Here is a 16,816-nt window from a genome sequence, read left to right as displayed (position 1 = left end):
CTCAGAATGCCATTACAAAAATTTACCGTGCTAGATGTGCAAGATTAAGATTGTTAATGAATCATGGAATTTCTGAAGATATTCACTGGTTGATTGAAGCAAAGGTCCGATTATCAGGTGAGTCCTCTAACTTCATTTCCCACATGCCTGGAACAGGTAAAAGCACTTTTGCAAAGAAGCGTCGTGCAAAACGGCAGAAAGTCTGTCATCGATGTGCTAGATAGACTTGTAATACACAATGTCGTTCTTTAGGAATGGTATCTATAAACCGTGAAGATAAAATACAATTCATTAAGGATGACCTGAGTAAGGAGTCTTTAGATAAACTTCTATTGACTCTTGAGACGCATCCTAGTGGAGATGTGCATCGTGCAATTTATGATTTATGGCCCCATTTTCATAAAGAACATGATCGACTTAGTCTTGAGAATCTGACTAAAAAAGACCCTGTTTGCCAGTTTTTAAGAAAATTGGATGGGAAGCCTATCCCTGACCCATAGAGGGCGTTTAAGCCGTTCTTGGATGTAAAACCAAGGGAAGATGTGAGCCACAATCACAACTACCTGTACATACACATGCTTTTTCAAAAGTAAATAAATAAATAAAAAGAGAGAGAGTGTGTGTGAGACTCTAGCTGACCTACATATAGGTGTTATGATTGTCTTTCTAATTTCTCATCTATAAAACTGATTAGTACTTAAAAGTGCATTTTTATCATGGTTTTATATCATCATTTTGCATTTGAAGTATCAATAACTCCTTAACCAAAGCATGTTTTATAATAATATATCTAATAATATAAGATACCTTTAATTTGTGGTAAATGTCTATTTTTAATGCAGGCCTATCACATAACTGAAAATATTGATTGATGACTTTAAGAACTTAAATTGCAAAGGCAAAGAGATGGCCAAACTTAGAAAAGAGATGTCGGTGCGATCCAAACCGGAACACTGTTCGGTAATTGGGTCATATCTGGAGCTATATATCTTAGATTTAGGTCCAATTTATATGGACGGAAAGGTAAGACATAGGCCTACAACTTTCATATGGAGCCCAAGATCTAAAAAGGCCATTATCAAGTCCAAATTGTAGCAATAACAAAGAAGCCTGAATCTGTCTTCTAGCCCGAGCACTGTTCGGTATTTTGGCCATATCTGGAGTTCTAGAAGTCCACATGAGCTGAATGTTTTACACAAGAAAGCTGAGACAATTGCCTACAACTTTCATGTTTGCAACTGGCTCCAGTTTTGACATTATCAATGACGTTTTGGGCAGACAAGAGAAGATAAGGATTGTCACCAAGTCAAAAGTTGGCCACCCACTTATCAATTAGTCATCAAATCAATAGTTCCCAATTTTGGCCTATAAAAGGAGGCATTTGCCATGCATTTAGGCATATTGGTTTCCAGATCAAGATCATCCTTTCTCTCTTTGTATTTTTTGTAATGTTTATGCTTTGCTTTCATTAATATTAAGTTTATGCCTTTCATTTCCTTGCCTTTATGTGCTTAGCTTTTATGTGCTTATTTTGTCTATCTATTTTGCTTTCTTTCATTATGTCTAGCTAAGTTAATTATGTCAAGGTGAAGAGGTTTCACTAATGGTGTAAAAATAAGTATTATGTAAACTTAATATAGACTTTAATGTTGATACTAACATGTTTTATATTTGTTATCTTGTTCACTCTTTAATACTTTCCTTGTTAAATGACTAATCTTGATTTATGATGTATAACACTTGGTACAACACATGCTTGGCACTTTCATAGCCCATAATGTATGGTATAACCGACACCTCAGCTATGAAAGGAACTTGATTTGTTGTTAACATAAGTTATAATTATGAATGCTTGACGAGATTTACAAGTATTAGCATTAATTGAATAAGATGACTAATGTAATCATGTTAACAATATATAATATGATTGGAACCTCCTTTGTGTGTGGTTTCCAATTGAGTAATAAGAGTTTATACTATACTTGTTTGATATACCATTAGTGGAATCTCTAACCTTGACATTTGTTCTTATCATTGTTTAATCTTTACATTAATATTCCATCTTGAAGTTCTCATCATCTTCTTCTTCCCCTTCTTTTTCTTTATTATTATTGTTATTGTTATTATTATTATTACTATTATTATTAGTATTATTATTATTGTTGTTGTATTATTGTTATTTATAATTTGTACAAATAACCTCCTACTACTACTACTACTACTACTACTACTACTACTACTACTACTACTACTACTACTACTACTACTACTACTACTACTATTATTATTATTATTATTATAGTTGTTGTTATTGTTATTGTCGTTGTTATTATTGCTATTATTGTTGCTTATAATTGTTGTCTATAATTTGTACAATTAACCTCCTTGTGGTTCGACCCCGGTCTTGCCGGGTTTTTTATTACTTCGACACTCCTGCACTTGGGAGAAGACATCAAACTTTTGGTCGTGTCACCATTACACCAATTTGACGTGCTGCAAACTTGGATTGTCCACTGCATCAATTTGACGTGAAAAATGCTTTTCTTTATGGAGATCTTGAGGAGGAGGTGTACATGAATGTTCCACCTGGCCTTACTTCTCTAATGCAAGGGAAGGTGGTCTGCAAACTACAAAAGGCATTATATGGATTAAAACAATCCCCGAGAGCATGGTTTGGACGATTTAGTTTTTCCATGCTGAGATACAGTTATAAGCAAAGTAATTCAGACCACACTCTCTTCTTGAAGCGCCAACAAGAAAAGGTAACAACTCTCATAATCTATGTTAATGATATGATAATTACAGGAAACGACAAAGAAGAAATCTCAAAATTACAAAAGCAGTTAGCAACTGAGTTTGAGATGAAGAACCTCAGAGGATTAAAGTATTGTTTAGGGATTGAAGTGGCTCGATCAAGTCAAGGCATATTTCTATCCCAAAGGAAATATGTGCTTGACTTGTTGTCTAAAACAAAAATGCTTGACTGCAAACCAATCAATACACCAATAGTTCAAAACCATGGTTAAAGAGAGATATCAACTCGTTGTTGGAAAATTAATATACTTATCTCATACTCGACCAGACATTGCATATGCCGTGAATTTGGTAAGTCAGTTTATACATTACCATAGTAAAGATCATATGAGTGCTTTGATTCGCATTTTGCGATACCTGAAGTCTTCTCCAAGCAGAGGATTGATGTTCAGGAAACATCAACATCTACACATCAATGGTTATATTGACATAGATTGGGCAGGGAACATCACTAACAAGAAATCCACATCTGGCTTTTACATATTTTTGGGTGGGAATTTAATCACTTGGAGAAGCAAGAAAGAAGGTAGCTGCTTTATCAAGTATAGAAGCTGAATTCAGAGGCATGACCAAAGGACTATATGAGCTACTTTGGTTAAAGAGATTAATGGAAGAAATTGGATGTTCATCTCAAGGTACAATGAATATGTTTTGTGACAATAAAGCAGCCATAGCAATTGCGCACAACTTAGTTCAATATAATCGTACCAAACATGTTGAGGTAGATCGGTATTTCATTAAATAGAAGCTTGAAGACAATGTGATTCTATTTTCATTTGTAAAATCAGAAAATCATTTAGCAGATATACTTACAAAGGCTATCTCGGGCAAAATCTTTCATAGCTCACTTAACAAGTTGGGCATCAACTTGAAGGGGAGTGTTAACGTTAAGAATAAATATGAAAATCACATAATAGGAATCATAGAATATTTAGTTTCTTAATTAGCCTTACTTGATTGTAAATCGTCCATGATTATTTCCTAGACTAGTGTAATAAGTTTTTTTTAATTAGTTTATGTATCGGCTATATGTATAAGAGCCTCTTTTGCTCTTATTTTTGTACTCAAATAAAAATTAAATATATTCTTCCTCAGTTCAACAGAATATGACACCAATAGCAATAATAAATAAATTACGATGAAGACTGGATATGCTAAAATGTAAGGAAAACATTCATAGATTGAGAATGATTGACAACATGAAACATATATATAGATGTCACATAACAAACGAGGTCTGCAATCTCCAGGGCCATAATTCCATAAAAAACAGTACATATTTTTCCTGAGTCTTTATCAGGAAGATTTAAATCAAAAGGTGGATAAGGAAAAGAAACCGAAGAGAAAAAAAAGAAGAAATTTCAATAGGTATGGAGAAACCGGCAAACCACACGATACACACACACTGACCATCCGGTGAAGCAGGAGAGATTCAAATCATGTCGAGGGAGCGATCACTTTAGAGAGATCCTCGAGAGTTTTTTCGCCTTCAAGTACAGCCACTACTTCAGACATTGTAGGCCTGAGAGAAGGTGATTGATCGGTGCACATCATTGCCAAGTGCAGGACAATTTTCGCTTGGTCCCAGTCATAAGTGCGCAAGCTTGGGTCAACTAAGTCTCCTAGCCTTCCCCGCGCATTTAAATTACCAGCCTGCAATTGTTTGAACTTCTAAGAAATATCTCCAAAAGGAAAATCATATCTATATACTAATTATCTCAAAATATTGTTTTTGGATTAGTTATTCAAGTAATACCAATCATTTGAGTGTTAGTATCTCATGAGACCCAAAATTAAAGTATTGTTGTATGGGGAAAAAACTTCGATTTATATAATATCAGAATGAATAACATACTAGCTTAATTGATATATAAAATTACCTCATTTTATCAAAAAGGTTTTGATTTTGAACCTTTCTTTCGTAACAAAAACATTAAATTATTAAATTGATATCGCATTATCGTCTTGTTCCTCGTAAAAAATCAAACGTCTAGTAAGCTTATTTGATCATTTTTTTGCTAAAAAATGTTAATTAAGAAAAACAGTTATCTAGCTCTTACCGTATCTAGAAGAAAAACAGTTTCTTGGTTTGCTCTGTAGTCAGCATTATTTCTCCCACTAACGATTTCAAGGAGAAGGATCCCAAAACTGTAGACGTCGACTTTCACTGTCATGGCTCTCCGGGTTGCATACTCTGGTGACATGTATAGACTGCAACAGCAACGAAATGATAGATTAAATAGGAACCCAATTTTCTCCAAATAAAATTGTAAAGTCAATGTTTACTTACAGATCTCCTCCTGCTCCAATCGCAATATATGGATTTTCCTCTTCATAAAGCTTTGCCAATCCAAAATCTGATATTTTCGGATTACAACTTGCATCAAGCAGAATATTATTGGCTTTTATGTTTCTGTGAATTATTGGTGGATTCCTTTCGTGAAGATACTTCAAACCCTTCGCTATTCCCCTGCAGATTATAAATCTTTTCTGCCAATCAATTTGCACAGTGGGATTTGTACCTGCAAATCCCCAAGTCAATGGTCAGCAGTCTCCTATGTTCTGATTGTGAAAAAATGGTTGATTAAGGATCACTATAAGGTTAAGGTCTTTTGATTAGAACCAAACTCAACTAACACTCGACACTGAAAAGACTTAAGCTTCAAAACACTTGACAATCTTAAAAGATAAACTACAAACTAGGGATAATGTTGTATAGAGAAAATAAAAGGTGAACATAAAACAATATAAACTTTAAAACCATCGTAAAGTCACTTAGATCGGTATATAGGCTGCACGCAAGGCTTGAATATTTAAAAGAACACTATTATTAACTTGGAAGTTTTTCTGAATGGACCATGACTTTGTATATAAACACCTCACTTTTATCAGTTCTAGCGTGTGTGTATGTGTGTAAATAAATCCAAAAGCATTTAATATATCAAAGGTAAAGAGAAAAGTAACAAGACTTAAGCATGCATTAACTAAGGGTTCATTGCCTTCCACGTAGCTCGGTTTTCGTTGCTCTTAGATTAGGTGTATAAATTACACCATTTTAATGGAACCTAAGGAGTAAACTAGATAAATTGGAGCCTCGTGCATTACTTAGAAGTACCATTTTAATTTCTAGCTAGTAAAATTTCTAAGAAAATAGAGGTTTTTAAACTAAAATATTAATTACTAAGTGGAGCAACGAGACTTGTCCAAGTTCGTTAGCAAAAATTTTAAATGCCAAATTAGATTGAGACCGAGAGATCAGAAAATTACCAAATAAAACTTGTCCAAGTGAGCCATGTTCCATATATTCGTAGATGAGCAAAATTAGGTGCCTTCTGGAATAACTAGCAATCAAATTAACAAGGTTTTCATGTTTCAAGTCCAAGGCCTTCTTGGCATAAACTTCACTTTCTATTTCATCTACTGCTTTTGAATGAGTGAATAGCTTCTTCACTGCTACAGTCAGATCTGGCAATTCAGCCTGCAGGCATGTGAAATCAAAATGATGAAAGGTTAAATAACATGAAAGTTATTCTTCCAAAGGAAAAAATTAAGGAACAAGTAAAATTCTTTTTTTACCCTGTATACTATCCCTGAACGTCCGCTACCAAGCTGCATCTTGGGGCTAAATTTTTTTGTTGCATGAATGATCTGTTTAAGGGTGAAAGTTCTCTCTCCAATCTTCACTTTGGTTTCTACATATTCCAATAACACATGAGTCAAGTGAATTGAAACACAATTATGGTAAGAATTATCCAGATAGAGAAAAAAGTGCTTACCTCGCAATTCTCTGTCACCTATCCAGCCCATTCTCCACATGAAGGCCAGCAACAGCAGCAGAAACAAAATACAGCATCCTATAATCAACGCAATTTCCCAACCATGCAGTTTTCTTGGAACTTGAGAAACATACAGCAAACAATGGTTGTCAGCCAAGAAATAAACTATTCTCACACTGAGAATGAAGTCAGCAACAGAATCCTGGGTTTTAATAGAAAAAAAATAAAAAATAAAAATCCTGGTTCTACCACGAGTGATGGAAACGGCTGATATCAGAGGTCCGTTGCGACCTGGTCCGTATATAGATCCTTTGCCAGCCCAGAAGAGCTGGATCTCTAACGAACCATCATTTATTTTGACCAGGAAATCTAGCTGTTTTCCTTCATGTTCTTTCCCATAGATTTCCTTTATGTTGACATCTGGCCTTACATTCGTTCCCTACAATCAAGACTTTCTTAAGTGTGTGACATTAGTACATAAATAAGGATTCTGACAAGTTAATACTTACCTGAATATATATATCAAACACTCGTTTTCCTGATGTGCTGTAATCTTCACTCTTAGAATATAATGCTTCAGCAAAATAAAGTGTCACAATGTACTCGCCTTTACGCAAGCAGAGGCCATAATACGTTAGAGAGACGGGAGCAAGGCGAAAATTGTTGTCTATGTTTGCCTTAGAGCTAGTAACTTCACAAGTCGAGTTTATTACTGAAGCACTGGCATTGAAGTTTGTCATGAGGTAGTCCCCAGCATAGCTATAAGCCCAATCATCAGATGGACTAAGATTAAAACTTGATATGGAGGTATCGTTATGATAATGATCCTTTCCGTAATATACATCCTCACCACCACTATTTATAAACAGGGAATTATCTGCAGGAAAACTTTTTTTCAGTACAAACATGATTGTTTCCAATGAGAAAATCAGAAATATAATTAGAAGATAGAAATTCTCTATCTAATAATGTAGGTATGTGCGCGCACCTATGCCTGAATGCACTTGGAAAATATTTAGTTGAGTTATTTATTTAATTTCTTTTTTTTGAAAAACAAACTCCTTACAAATGGAAAATGACTAGTGTATTTGGTGGTGATACGCTGTGGTAATGCATTTAGATTTTCGTAAGTGTTTTAGTAGTGGTTGAAACATTAAGGTTAGATAAGGAATCCCAAATGCATTTAGATTTCAAAAGAATGAACATACGCTTTCGACGACATGTTGTTCTCTTCATGTCATGTATGAAAGACCTAAGAATTAACACAGAAATTTGTTAGCCATACTTCAAGATCACTCTTATTGCAGAAAATGATGGTATCACATACCTTGTCGGGTGACTGAAAAGCAGCAAGATCATGAAATTAGACAAAAAAAAAAAAACAAAAAACAAAATCAATGACAACCTTCAGGAGTGATTCATTAAAGTCAATAAATTTGTAACAGAAAGCAAAATGGAAAGGAGTGTGGTTCGTCCCCTTACATGGTTACATTTTGCAGTCCCAAGCATTTTATATTTTTACATGACACGTTGAAGTTATTGTAAGAAAGATCCCTGCAAATTAACAATTCATAAAAATGAAGCTTGCAGAATTTAACTACTCCCTAAATTGCTTTCATAATTTTTCCTCAGTTAATAATTCATCAAAATTAACTTTCTTAACATGTCACCTTCCTAGCATGCCACTTATTCAATACTAACCACCATTTGTTGTCTCTTTAATGAAAGGATTATATTTTATGTGCTAGCCCATATATGGAGGGGGGTGATGTCAACAACTCCATTTAAACTTTCCTCTTTCTAGTGAAATTTCTTCCCTATAACCGATAGCTTTTTCTCCCTTTCTTTTGCAGAAAAATTTCTTCAAACCCTATCTCAAAATTCATCATATACTAATCATTTAACTCTTGAGTAAGGTTTTTTTAATATCTTTCTATTTGATTTATAAAAAATTTAATGAAAAATTAAATTTAATGTGATGTTAGTGATTTTATTTGAAGTAATTCATGTATAGAATAATATATATTTCTGTAAATACATATTGAAATAGAATATGTAGAAATGAATTGATATGGGATTTTGCTTGTGTTTTGATGAATTTTGAGTAAAAGAATTTAAATAACTTTAATATTAGGAATAAAATTAGGAATTATTGAAGAATTGTATAGAAAGAATCATGTTGAAATTCTAAAAAATCTATTTTGAAGTTGAAGATGGAGGAATTACAGTTTAGTCCCTAATTTTTGAAAAGTTATGATTTTGCCCTTGAATTGTAAAAAAGATATAGTTTAGTCCTTAGTTGTAAATAGCAGTTTTTAGATAGGTTTTAATAAAGAACTGAGATTTATTGATGGTTTGTTATCATGTTTTATGGTTCCCATCTGAATTTAAAATTAATTCTATTATGTATAGAAATGTGTTTAGATATTTAAGAAGCGTTGTATACCATTTCTTTATAAAAAATTTGTTGAAGATTGTGGTTTACATACTTGTTATATAAGTGTGAGTAATTAATATAAATATTTTTTAAATAAAATTCATAAAGCATGTGTGTTTGCATCTTTACATTCATTATGAACACATAATGTGATACTTAGTTACATACTTGGCGTGGTGGGTTATGTAATGTGAAGGTGTTTAGTATTATAGTAACTGTTGTGGTTGTGGTTTGAAAAAAGTTGTTTTATAAAAGTACTTTTAGTTGAGGTTGGTTTGAAAAAATATATGTTTGGTTAAAAATGTGGTTAAAATTGAGGTTAAATAAAAATTAGTTTAATGTGTTTGGTTAAAAAAATGTTTTTTAAATTGAGTTTATAAAATAAATAAATAATTAATATATATATTGATGATTTTTAATTTAAATATTGTAGATTTAACTATTGTTTTTATATCATGAAATAAATAATATTGATATCAAATATTTTTTTATTATTTCATTAAATTATGTGCAATTTCATCACGTATGAAATCTATCCAAGAATTATATTTTTTATAGTTTCTTAAATGCGCAACAACGAAAACTGAATTTTTTAGAGTAAAATATAATTTTAAAAAAATAATTTTTTTTAATACAAGTAGTTATTCAACTGGCACTATTCACATGAACAGTGCCAAAATGAATTATATTTATCTGGGCATTGTTCACTCCAAGCGAACAATGCCTCATGTCTAAGTGAATTATATTCACCCAGTTGCAGGCGTGAGAAGCAACTCTCAGCTGCTTCTCACGAAACGGTGTTTTGAGTAAAATTATGTATGGGTCCCATATAAAAAGCAATTAACATTTAATGTTATCAAACTTCATGTTTACACGATCAGCTTTAAAAGTAGAAGCTACTGTGTAAACAAATACCCACGTGATCTGAATATGATGTGATGGTGAGTTATATACTTTATGATGTTAGGTTATATACATGGTGTGAAGGGTTATGAAATGGTTTGGAAATTACTTATTAAATCATTAAATTTATGTATGTTTGATTATATCATTCTTTGATATATTTGTATTGGTTAGTCATTGAGTTGTGGAAACTCAATCTTTTCTGCAATTATTTTATTTTAGACTTATAGATTTAAAAATTAAGATATTAAAAAATTATATAAATTATATTTTGAATATCACATAATAATAATTTAAGTTTTAAAATTGAATTGATTATTTACAAGATATCAAAGTTTTGTTCATCAAATAATTATGAATTCAAATTTTACCATATATTTTATAAATACATGGTAAAATAGCATATGTCACCTTGCTAAATTAATGCTAGGAGAACATAATAAAGAGGCATAACCACAGAACATTAATATAGCATTAGGATAATTTTGTGCTTTAACCTTTTTTAACATATGTCACCTTGCTAAATGCTAGGTGTCATTTAATAACTCTGGTTTGTTCTATGTTTAACCACAGAACAAACCATAGTTAACACCAAACTTCATCTGAAAAAAGGTAACCCAAAAGATGAAATTGTTTGATAAAGTCCTAAAAATAGACAAAGAGAAAATCATCAATATCTTAGTTTCGACACAGATAAAGGAGTGATTCAAAAGTTTCTCAAAAGAAATTATGTAGACAGCTGCAGATAAGCTTGCATTAATCTAGTGTCTTACACTGTAGGACGACTGTTTTTCGATTTCTTCGGGTCAGTGATCCATGAAGGAAGCCCAGTAAGCATGTTTCTCGTTAAAAATCTAAGCAAGAAACACCAACACATCAGCAACAGTGTTCGCCAGCTATACATTATATTATATAAATATAAATATAAACAACTTTGGCACATACAACTTTGTCAGTTTCTGAAATGTTTCTGGAATGCTACCATTTAAGTTGTTGAAGCTCAAATCACTGCGAGCCAAAGCGAAACGCATCAAATATATATTACCCAAAATTGAAAACTCGAGACTTAATTGGTAATGTCGATCAAAGTGTCATCTGACGTTAAAAGAAAGAACGAATGAGATCAATGTATAGACATAATTGTTGAGTTATTTACACGATGGAGTTTTAATCAGTTGGTGTAGACTACCTAAGATTGAACAATTACTGGAGATTTCGTAAAAGGTAAACGTACAGATATGATAAGTGAGGCCACTTGCCAATGTATTCGGGTATTGGACCATTAATATTGCAATTTCTCAGAACCCTGCAGGAACAAATGAAGAAGTAAGAGACCGTCGATTAACAACTTCCATTTTCTCGATGTTTTTCATCAATTTTAAACATGATAGAGTTAATGGAAAAACATTCTTAATAGTGTAAAATTTTGAATTACAATAGTTCTTTAATATAATATTAAAGTTATTAGTTAATTAACATAATAAACTAAATAAATAAAATGTAAGTCATTATCAAATAGTTTCTTTATAATATTACACAACGATAGAAATTGGCAGAACAGAAGCATGGTGGAAAACATCTTTATAATATTAATTTCATATGAAATAAAATCCCAAGGATGTGTCAATGAAAGTGCTTATCTACTTGGAAAACTAAACGTCTAAAGATTTCCGAGTAAATTCATGCACATTAATCTAGATTTTTCGCAAATTAATCCCATAAATATGAAGAAAAACACTCACACAGAAGACAGATATTTGGGTTCCGGTATGACTTCTTTAGGGAAACAGAGAATTGGGCTCCGGTATGAATTCTTTTGGGAAAGATATTCCGGGATTGTTTACATCACTCACCCACCTGGAATCATTGAACAACACTTTATAACTCATTAATAAGAAAACGACATGTTTCATGTCTATCTCCACATTAAAATAAAATAACATGATTACACATACAACTTCTCTAATTTTGTCAGATTAAAAGTTTCTGCAGGCAGATTCCCTTCAAAATTATTTCCTATCAGGACCCTGACAAGTACACAATGCAACAGTCAGCTCAATGCACCAAATTGTTTGGCTTCACAAGTTTAATTAAATCCTCAATAGATTATAACATTTAACTTGACTATGTTTTATAGAAAAAAAAAACTTACAGATGGGTGAGGTTCACCCATTTTCCGATATAATCAGGTATCGGACCAGACAAATTGTTTCCACCTACCGCACTGCATTGACCCAAATGCTTCCTTTAGTTATATGACACCGAACAATTAAATTGCAAGAGAAAATAGAACCAAGAAACTCACAACACTTCAAGATTGGTCAGATTCTCATATGTCGGAGGAATTGTCCAATTAAAATTATTCGATGTCAAGTATCTACAAGAAATTAAGTTCTAGGTTATTGGAAGTGCTAAATAGGTTGCCGTATGTTTCAAAATTTTCACATGGGGCCTCATCTACAGTTAAATGAAGTTCGACTCTCCATGATCAAAATGACAAAAGAAAAAAGAAGAAAATTACAGGACTCGAAGTTTGGTTAAACTTCCAAGCTCGTTCGGAAGTTCACCACGAAGATCATTGCCATCCAGGTCCCTTTTTCTCCAGAGAAACAGACAAATAAGTAGATAAATTTATAATACTCTCGAAATAAAGACTAAAAGAAGTGGTGAGTAAGTTTTTCGCACAAATACTGGAGTGCAGACAGTTTTCCTAATTCTTTTGGAATACGCCCTGACAACGAGTTATAATAAAGAACCCTGCAAGTCGAATGATATTAATGTATAAGACGCAAATATCATGTAGAATGAAAGGAGCAATGAATAACTAGAACTATGCAGTCACAGTAACTTAATAAATGGTATTGAACATTATATTTTCTTATTAATAATTTCGGAATCTCGGCCCATGTAGCCATGTCTATTGGTTGTTGTTCGTTCCTTTCATTTAAGACAAGTGGTAAATTAATAATCTCTTGGTGGGCTTGCTGTGCCTTTATCACGGGTTCCTATCTTTTGGGCCTACTTCAAGACATTGCTATTACATTATTTTTAAGTTAACAAAATAATAAAATAGTATTTATAACTTTACAAGAGTAAATATGTTTTTGTCTTCTCGATCTCGGTCACAAAGAACTTTTATCTGAAATTATACTCAATTTTTTATAACTTTTTTAAGGTAAAAACATGATCTACAGTAATATAATAACTAGCATAATTACGAGATAATTAATTACGTAACTGAGTGATAACATAAATTATTATAATATAATGAATAAAAATATTTAATAGTTTATAATTTACAAGCGCTATAATTATAATTCCTTCAAATAACTATGGAAATTACCTCGTTATGGTGTGTGTTGAGTGAATTTATGGTTATATTATTTGAAGTATAATGAATATAACTTACAGATATGTAAGTGAAGAGAGTGTGCCCAAATTTTCGTTTATAGTACCACTGAGGAAGTTGCGGTCGGCACAGCTGTGACAGGAAGATGTACAGGTATTTGATTGAGAATTAAGCTGTCCATATATAGATGCAAGACTGTTTTAATCTGTAAAAAGAAACACTTACATCGCTGTCAAGTTTTGACAATATCGTATGCTGTCTGGTATTGGCCCCGTCAATTTATTCTGGGAAAGATACCTGATTTTCAACACAGATAACAGAATGAATATATGAATATATATAATAAAAAAATATCTTGCAAATATAACATTGACTTACAATCCACGAAGCGATTGTAGACCCGTCAGATTCGAAGGGATGGTGCCATCAAGATCGTTTCTGGAAAGATCCCTGATTCATGATACATATCCCGGAAGATAAAAACTTTCAGTAGTTAATATCATCAACAGATTCAATTCTATATTGTATCAATGGAACTTTTATCAGTTGTGGTGTAGAAAAGGTCTTTCTGAAGTTTTCTATATTTCACGAATATTGATAGACATTCCTTCTGAAATTTTACGCAGTGTTTTTTTTCATATAATCAACAAGTTATTTTAGAAAAAAAAAATATAATCTCAACGTCTTTGTATTATATAAATAATTGATAAATAATCATTTCAATTTAAAAATTTAAGTTATTTGATAAGCTATATATATTACTCTAACGTACTCTCAACTAGAAAGTTATTTAAGCATAATTATTGCACAATTCACCAATACCTTATATTTATTTATTTTTAATTAATGAACTTGAGAACACGGTTTAAAGAGATTATTAATTATTAATTGTCTTTAAATCACACCATTAAAATATGACTTCTGTTAGAACTAATTATTCATTAGGAAGCTTGATAGAATCTGCTACAATTCAGTCATCATTAGAAGGGTTATCTACTATCATTTCTAAGGAATTTCAACACCATTTATTTTATATTTTATTCTTTTTTTTCAATTGAAGAGAAAAACATAATATCACAATGTTGTTATATGTTTTATGGAATTCTAATTTGCATATATATATATATGAAGAAAGGGATAAGGTTAATGCGATTCAAAACTGAGCAAACTAAAGTATAAACCCAAATTAAACTGGAAGACTTACAGATATTCCAGATTCTGCAACTTTGTCAGGCTTGAAGGTATAGAACCGGTCAACGAATTGCTTGAAAGGTCCCTGATGTTTTGCACAAAGCCATTTTACCATTATTTAGAAATAAGAAGAGCCTATGCATGCCATCATTTATATATAAAGAACAAGGAATCCAAGCTTTAACATACAAATACTTGAGATGCTGTAATTGCCCCAGCGTTGAAGGAATCCCACCAGAAAGCTGATTATAGTAAAGATAACTGTTGTGGGCAATATGATCAAACCTCATTTTCATCAATGGTGACCACTGTAGATTCAATACTGAAAAGAGAAATGTATATGGAGTTACGATACTTACACTTTATTCAAGTTTTTGAAGCTACCTATTGAATTGTCTATAGATCCATCCAACTTTTTTCCAGCCAAGTTTCTGTCAAAGAAATTGAAGTAATTCACATCGAGACAATCAGAATTTGAATCTATCAAAGTTTTATACATACATTTCCGTGACCGAACGAAACGATCCATTTTTGGTGCTGTCAGGGTAACCACATTTTATCTCGGCAGACTGGTCGTCAGAACAAATAGGAAACGACAGCGATAACTGTGTGGAAGATGACAGCGATAACAGTGTGGAAGATGACTGCAACTTCTGTGAAAGGAGTCGAAGAGCACTTACTGCCGAAAAAAATTCTTATTAAGTTCCACTAAGATCTTCTGATATTTAAGATGGAAGTACTCAATCGACCTTATTATATACTTAAATGTTCGGGTTAGAACGGATAAGAAGTGTATTTAAGCAAGAAATGAAACTAGTAAATTAAATGAGAGTCAACTATGTTATTGCACTTGCATATATATATTTTTTATTTACTAAATAAATGACTAATACGTACAATGTTTTCATGAGATATCTTTTCAAATTAGTTAATGCGCAATAGGACCATTTATTTATGCTGCAAAAGAACTCTTCATGTTCGAATAGCTTCTCTTTCGTAATCAATTTATTCATGATAATTTCAACGGCCTTCTATCTGCATGCTTTCACCCTATCCCACATCGATTAGTAATTAAACTAAACATACTGCATATATTTTTGAATGAACAGAACGGTGGTTAATTTGTACCTTCATGTTGTGGAAGTGATTTATTGTTTTCGACTTCGTCGATTCTATCATCCATAGTGGTACTAGTAGTCCCAGTGCCAGGTTGCCAGAGAAGAAGAAAGTTGAGGAGAAAAAGTCTGCTGATGAGCATTACTGACCATTCAGAACCCATTGGTTTCGTCATAACTCTACCTCTAAAGCGTTACTTGCGGTGTGTATGTGTATGCCACTGCTTGTGCTTGTATTTATACTAACACATGGATAAAAACATTCCTGCACAAGAGACAAACCAGCTTCCAATCGTAAAATAATAAAAAGTTATCATTAAGCACTGTTTTTGATTATTTTTTTTATTTTAAATGAAAAATACTTTCAAAAACTTAAAAAATATTTTATTATTTATTAATTATATCAAATTTATTTTTTAATATTTTGATTATTATATATTTTGTTTTATTTTTTTTTCAATTTTATCTCTTAAAACTTTATTTTATTTGATTTTTATATTAATTTTAGTTATTATTTCTTTTATTATTATTTATTTTTTTCTTATTCTTTTGTCAATTAAAGTTTATTAAATATCAGATTTAGTCTTTATTTTTTTAATTATTATTTATTTTATTTAAAATAATTTATAAAATTTAATTTATTTTCAATTTCTTTTTCCTTTAACTTTTTTATCTATTAGATTTAATTCATATTCTTTTAATACACTTGAAAATAAAATTAAAATATTAATAAATTATTTTCCAACTCATGACTAAATACTAAATAATATTTTTTTAATTTATTTTTCATAACACCATTAAATATTAAAAAATAATTTACTTTCTAAAATTTTATTTTTATATAAACAACTTTTCTAAAAAAATTACATTTCAGCAAAGCAAATAAACAAGGTTTAAATTAATGAAATCATCCCACTACGTCAAGGTGGGAACTTGAGAATGATAAGTATTGTATTGCGACTAAAGAAGAAGACTTCTTTTCGGAAGTTACCAATGCAATTTCTATAATGCCTTTTCAATAAAGAGCAAAGACAGTGATGACAGAAAAAATGCATAACTGAAATGAACAAAAGCCATATTGTGCAGTTGCTATTTCAAAATTAAAGCACTGAAACTTGCTAAAGAATTGTCAAAATAAGCTGCAATTTCCGGTGTCACTAAGATCTTATAATATTTAAGATAAAAGTAGACAATCGACCTGATTATATATGGGTTAGAATGGATAAGAAGT

At 31.6% G+C, this 16,816-nt stretch overlaps 1 protein-coding gene across 6 annotated transcripts; it reads right to left on the bottom strand.

The window, feature by feature from the left end:
• Positions 1-3,998: 3,998 nt before the first annotated feature.
• On the bottom strand, positions 3,999-15,880 carry LOC105117055 (probable leucine-rich repeat receptor-like serine/threonine-protein kinase At3g14840). Of its 6 annotated transcripts, XM_011014593.1 has the most exons (29): positions 15,599-15,880; positions 14,972-15,149; positions 14,830-14,901; positions 14,660-14,731; positions 14,484-14,555; positions 13,658-13,729; positions 13,505-13,576; positions 13,340-13,411; positions 12,616-12,687; positions 12,452-12,523; positions 12,236-12,307; positions 12,083-12,154; positions 11,886-11,957; positions 11,730-11,787; positions 11,673-11,692; positions 11,165-11,236; positions 10,876-10,938; positions 10,704-10,784; positions 8,073-8,144; positions 7,918-7,929; positions 7,799-7,842; positions 7,100-7,467; positions 6,840-7,029; positions 6,591-6,710; positions 6,391-6,506; positions 6,082-6,292; positions 5,105-5,336; positions 4,875-5,025; positions 3,999-4,467 (listed from the first exon to the last, which is right to left on the bottom strand). In XM_011014593.1, exons 1-29 carry the CDS (start codon positions 15,759-15,761, stop codon positions 4,252-4,254), a joined length of 3,159 nt encoding a protein of 1,052 aa, XP_011012895.1. In that variant the 5' UTR covers positions 15,762-15,880; the 3' UTR covers positions 3,999-4,251. The 6 variants fall into 6 exon arrangements, with proteins under 6 accessions (XP_011012895.1, XP_011012900.1, XP_011012898.1 ...); XM_011014598.1 differs by lacking the exon at positions 11,886-11,957; XM_011014596.1 differs by lacking the exon at positions 13,340-13,411.
• Between the last annotated feature and the right edge of the window lie 936 nt (positions 15,881-16,816).

The sequence above is a fragment of the Populus euphratica genome, unplaced genomic scaffold (assembly GCF_000495115.2).
Source record: "Populus euphratica unplaced genomic scaffold, PopEup_1.0 scaffold1152.1, whole genome shotgun sequence".
Taxonomy (NCBI): domain Eukaryota; kingdom Viridiplantae; phylum Streptophyta; class Magnoliopsida; order Malpighiales; family Salicaceae; genus Populus; species Populus euphratica.
This window is presented reverse-complemented; position numbering and strand designations above follow the sequence as displayed.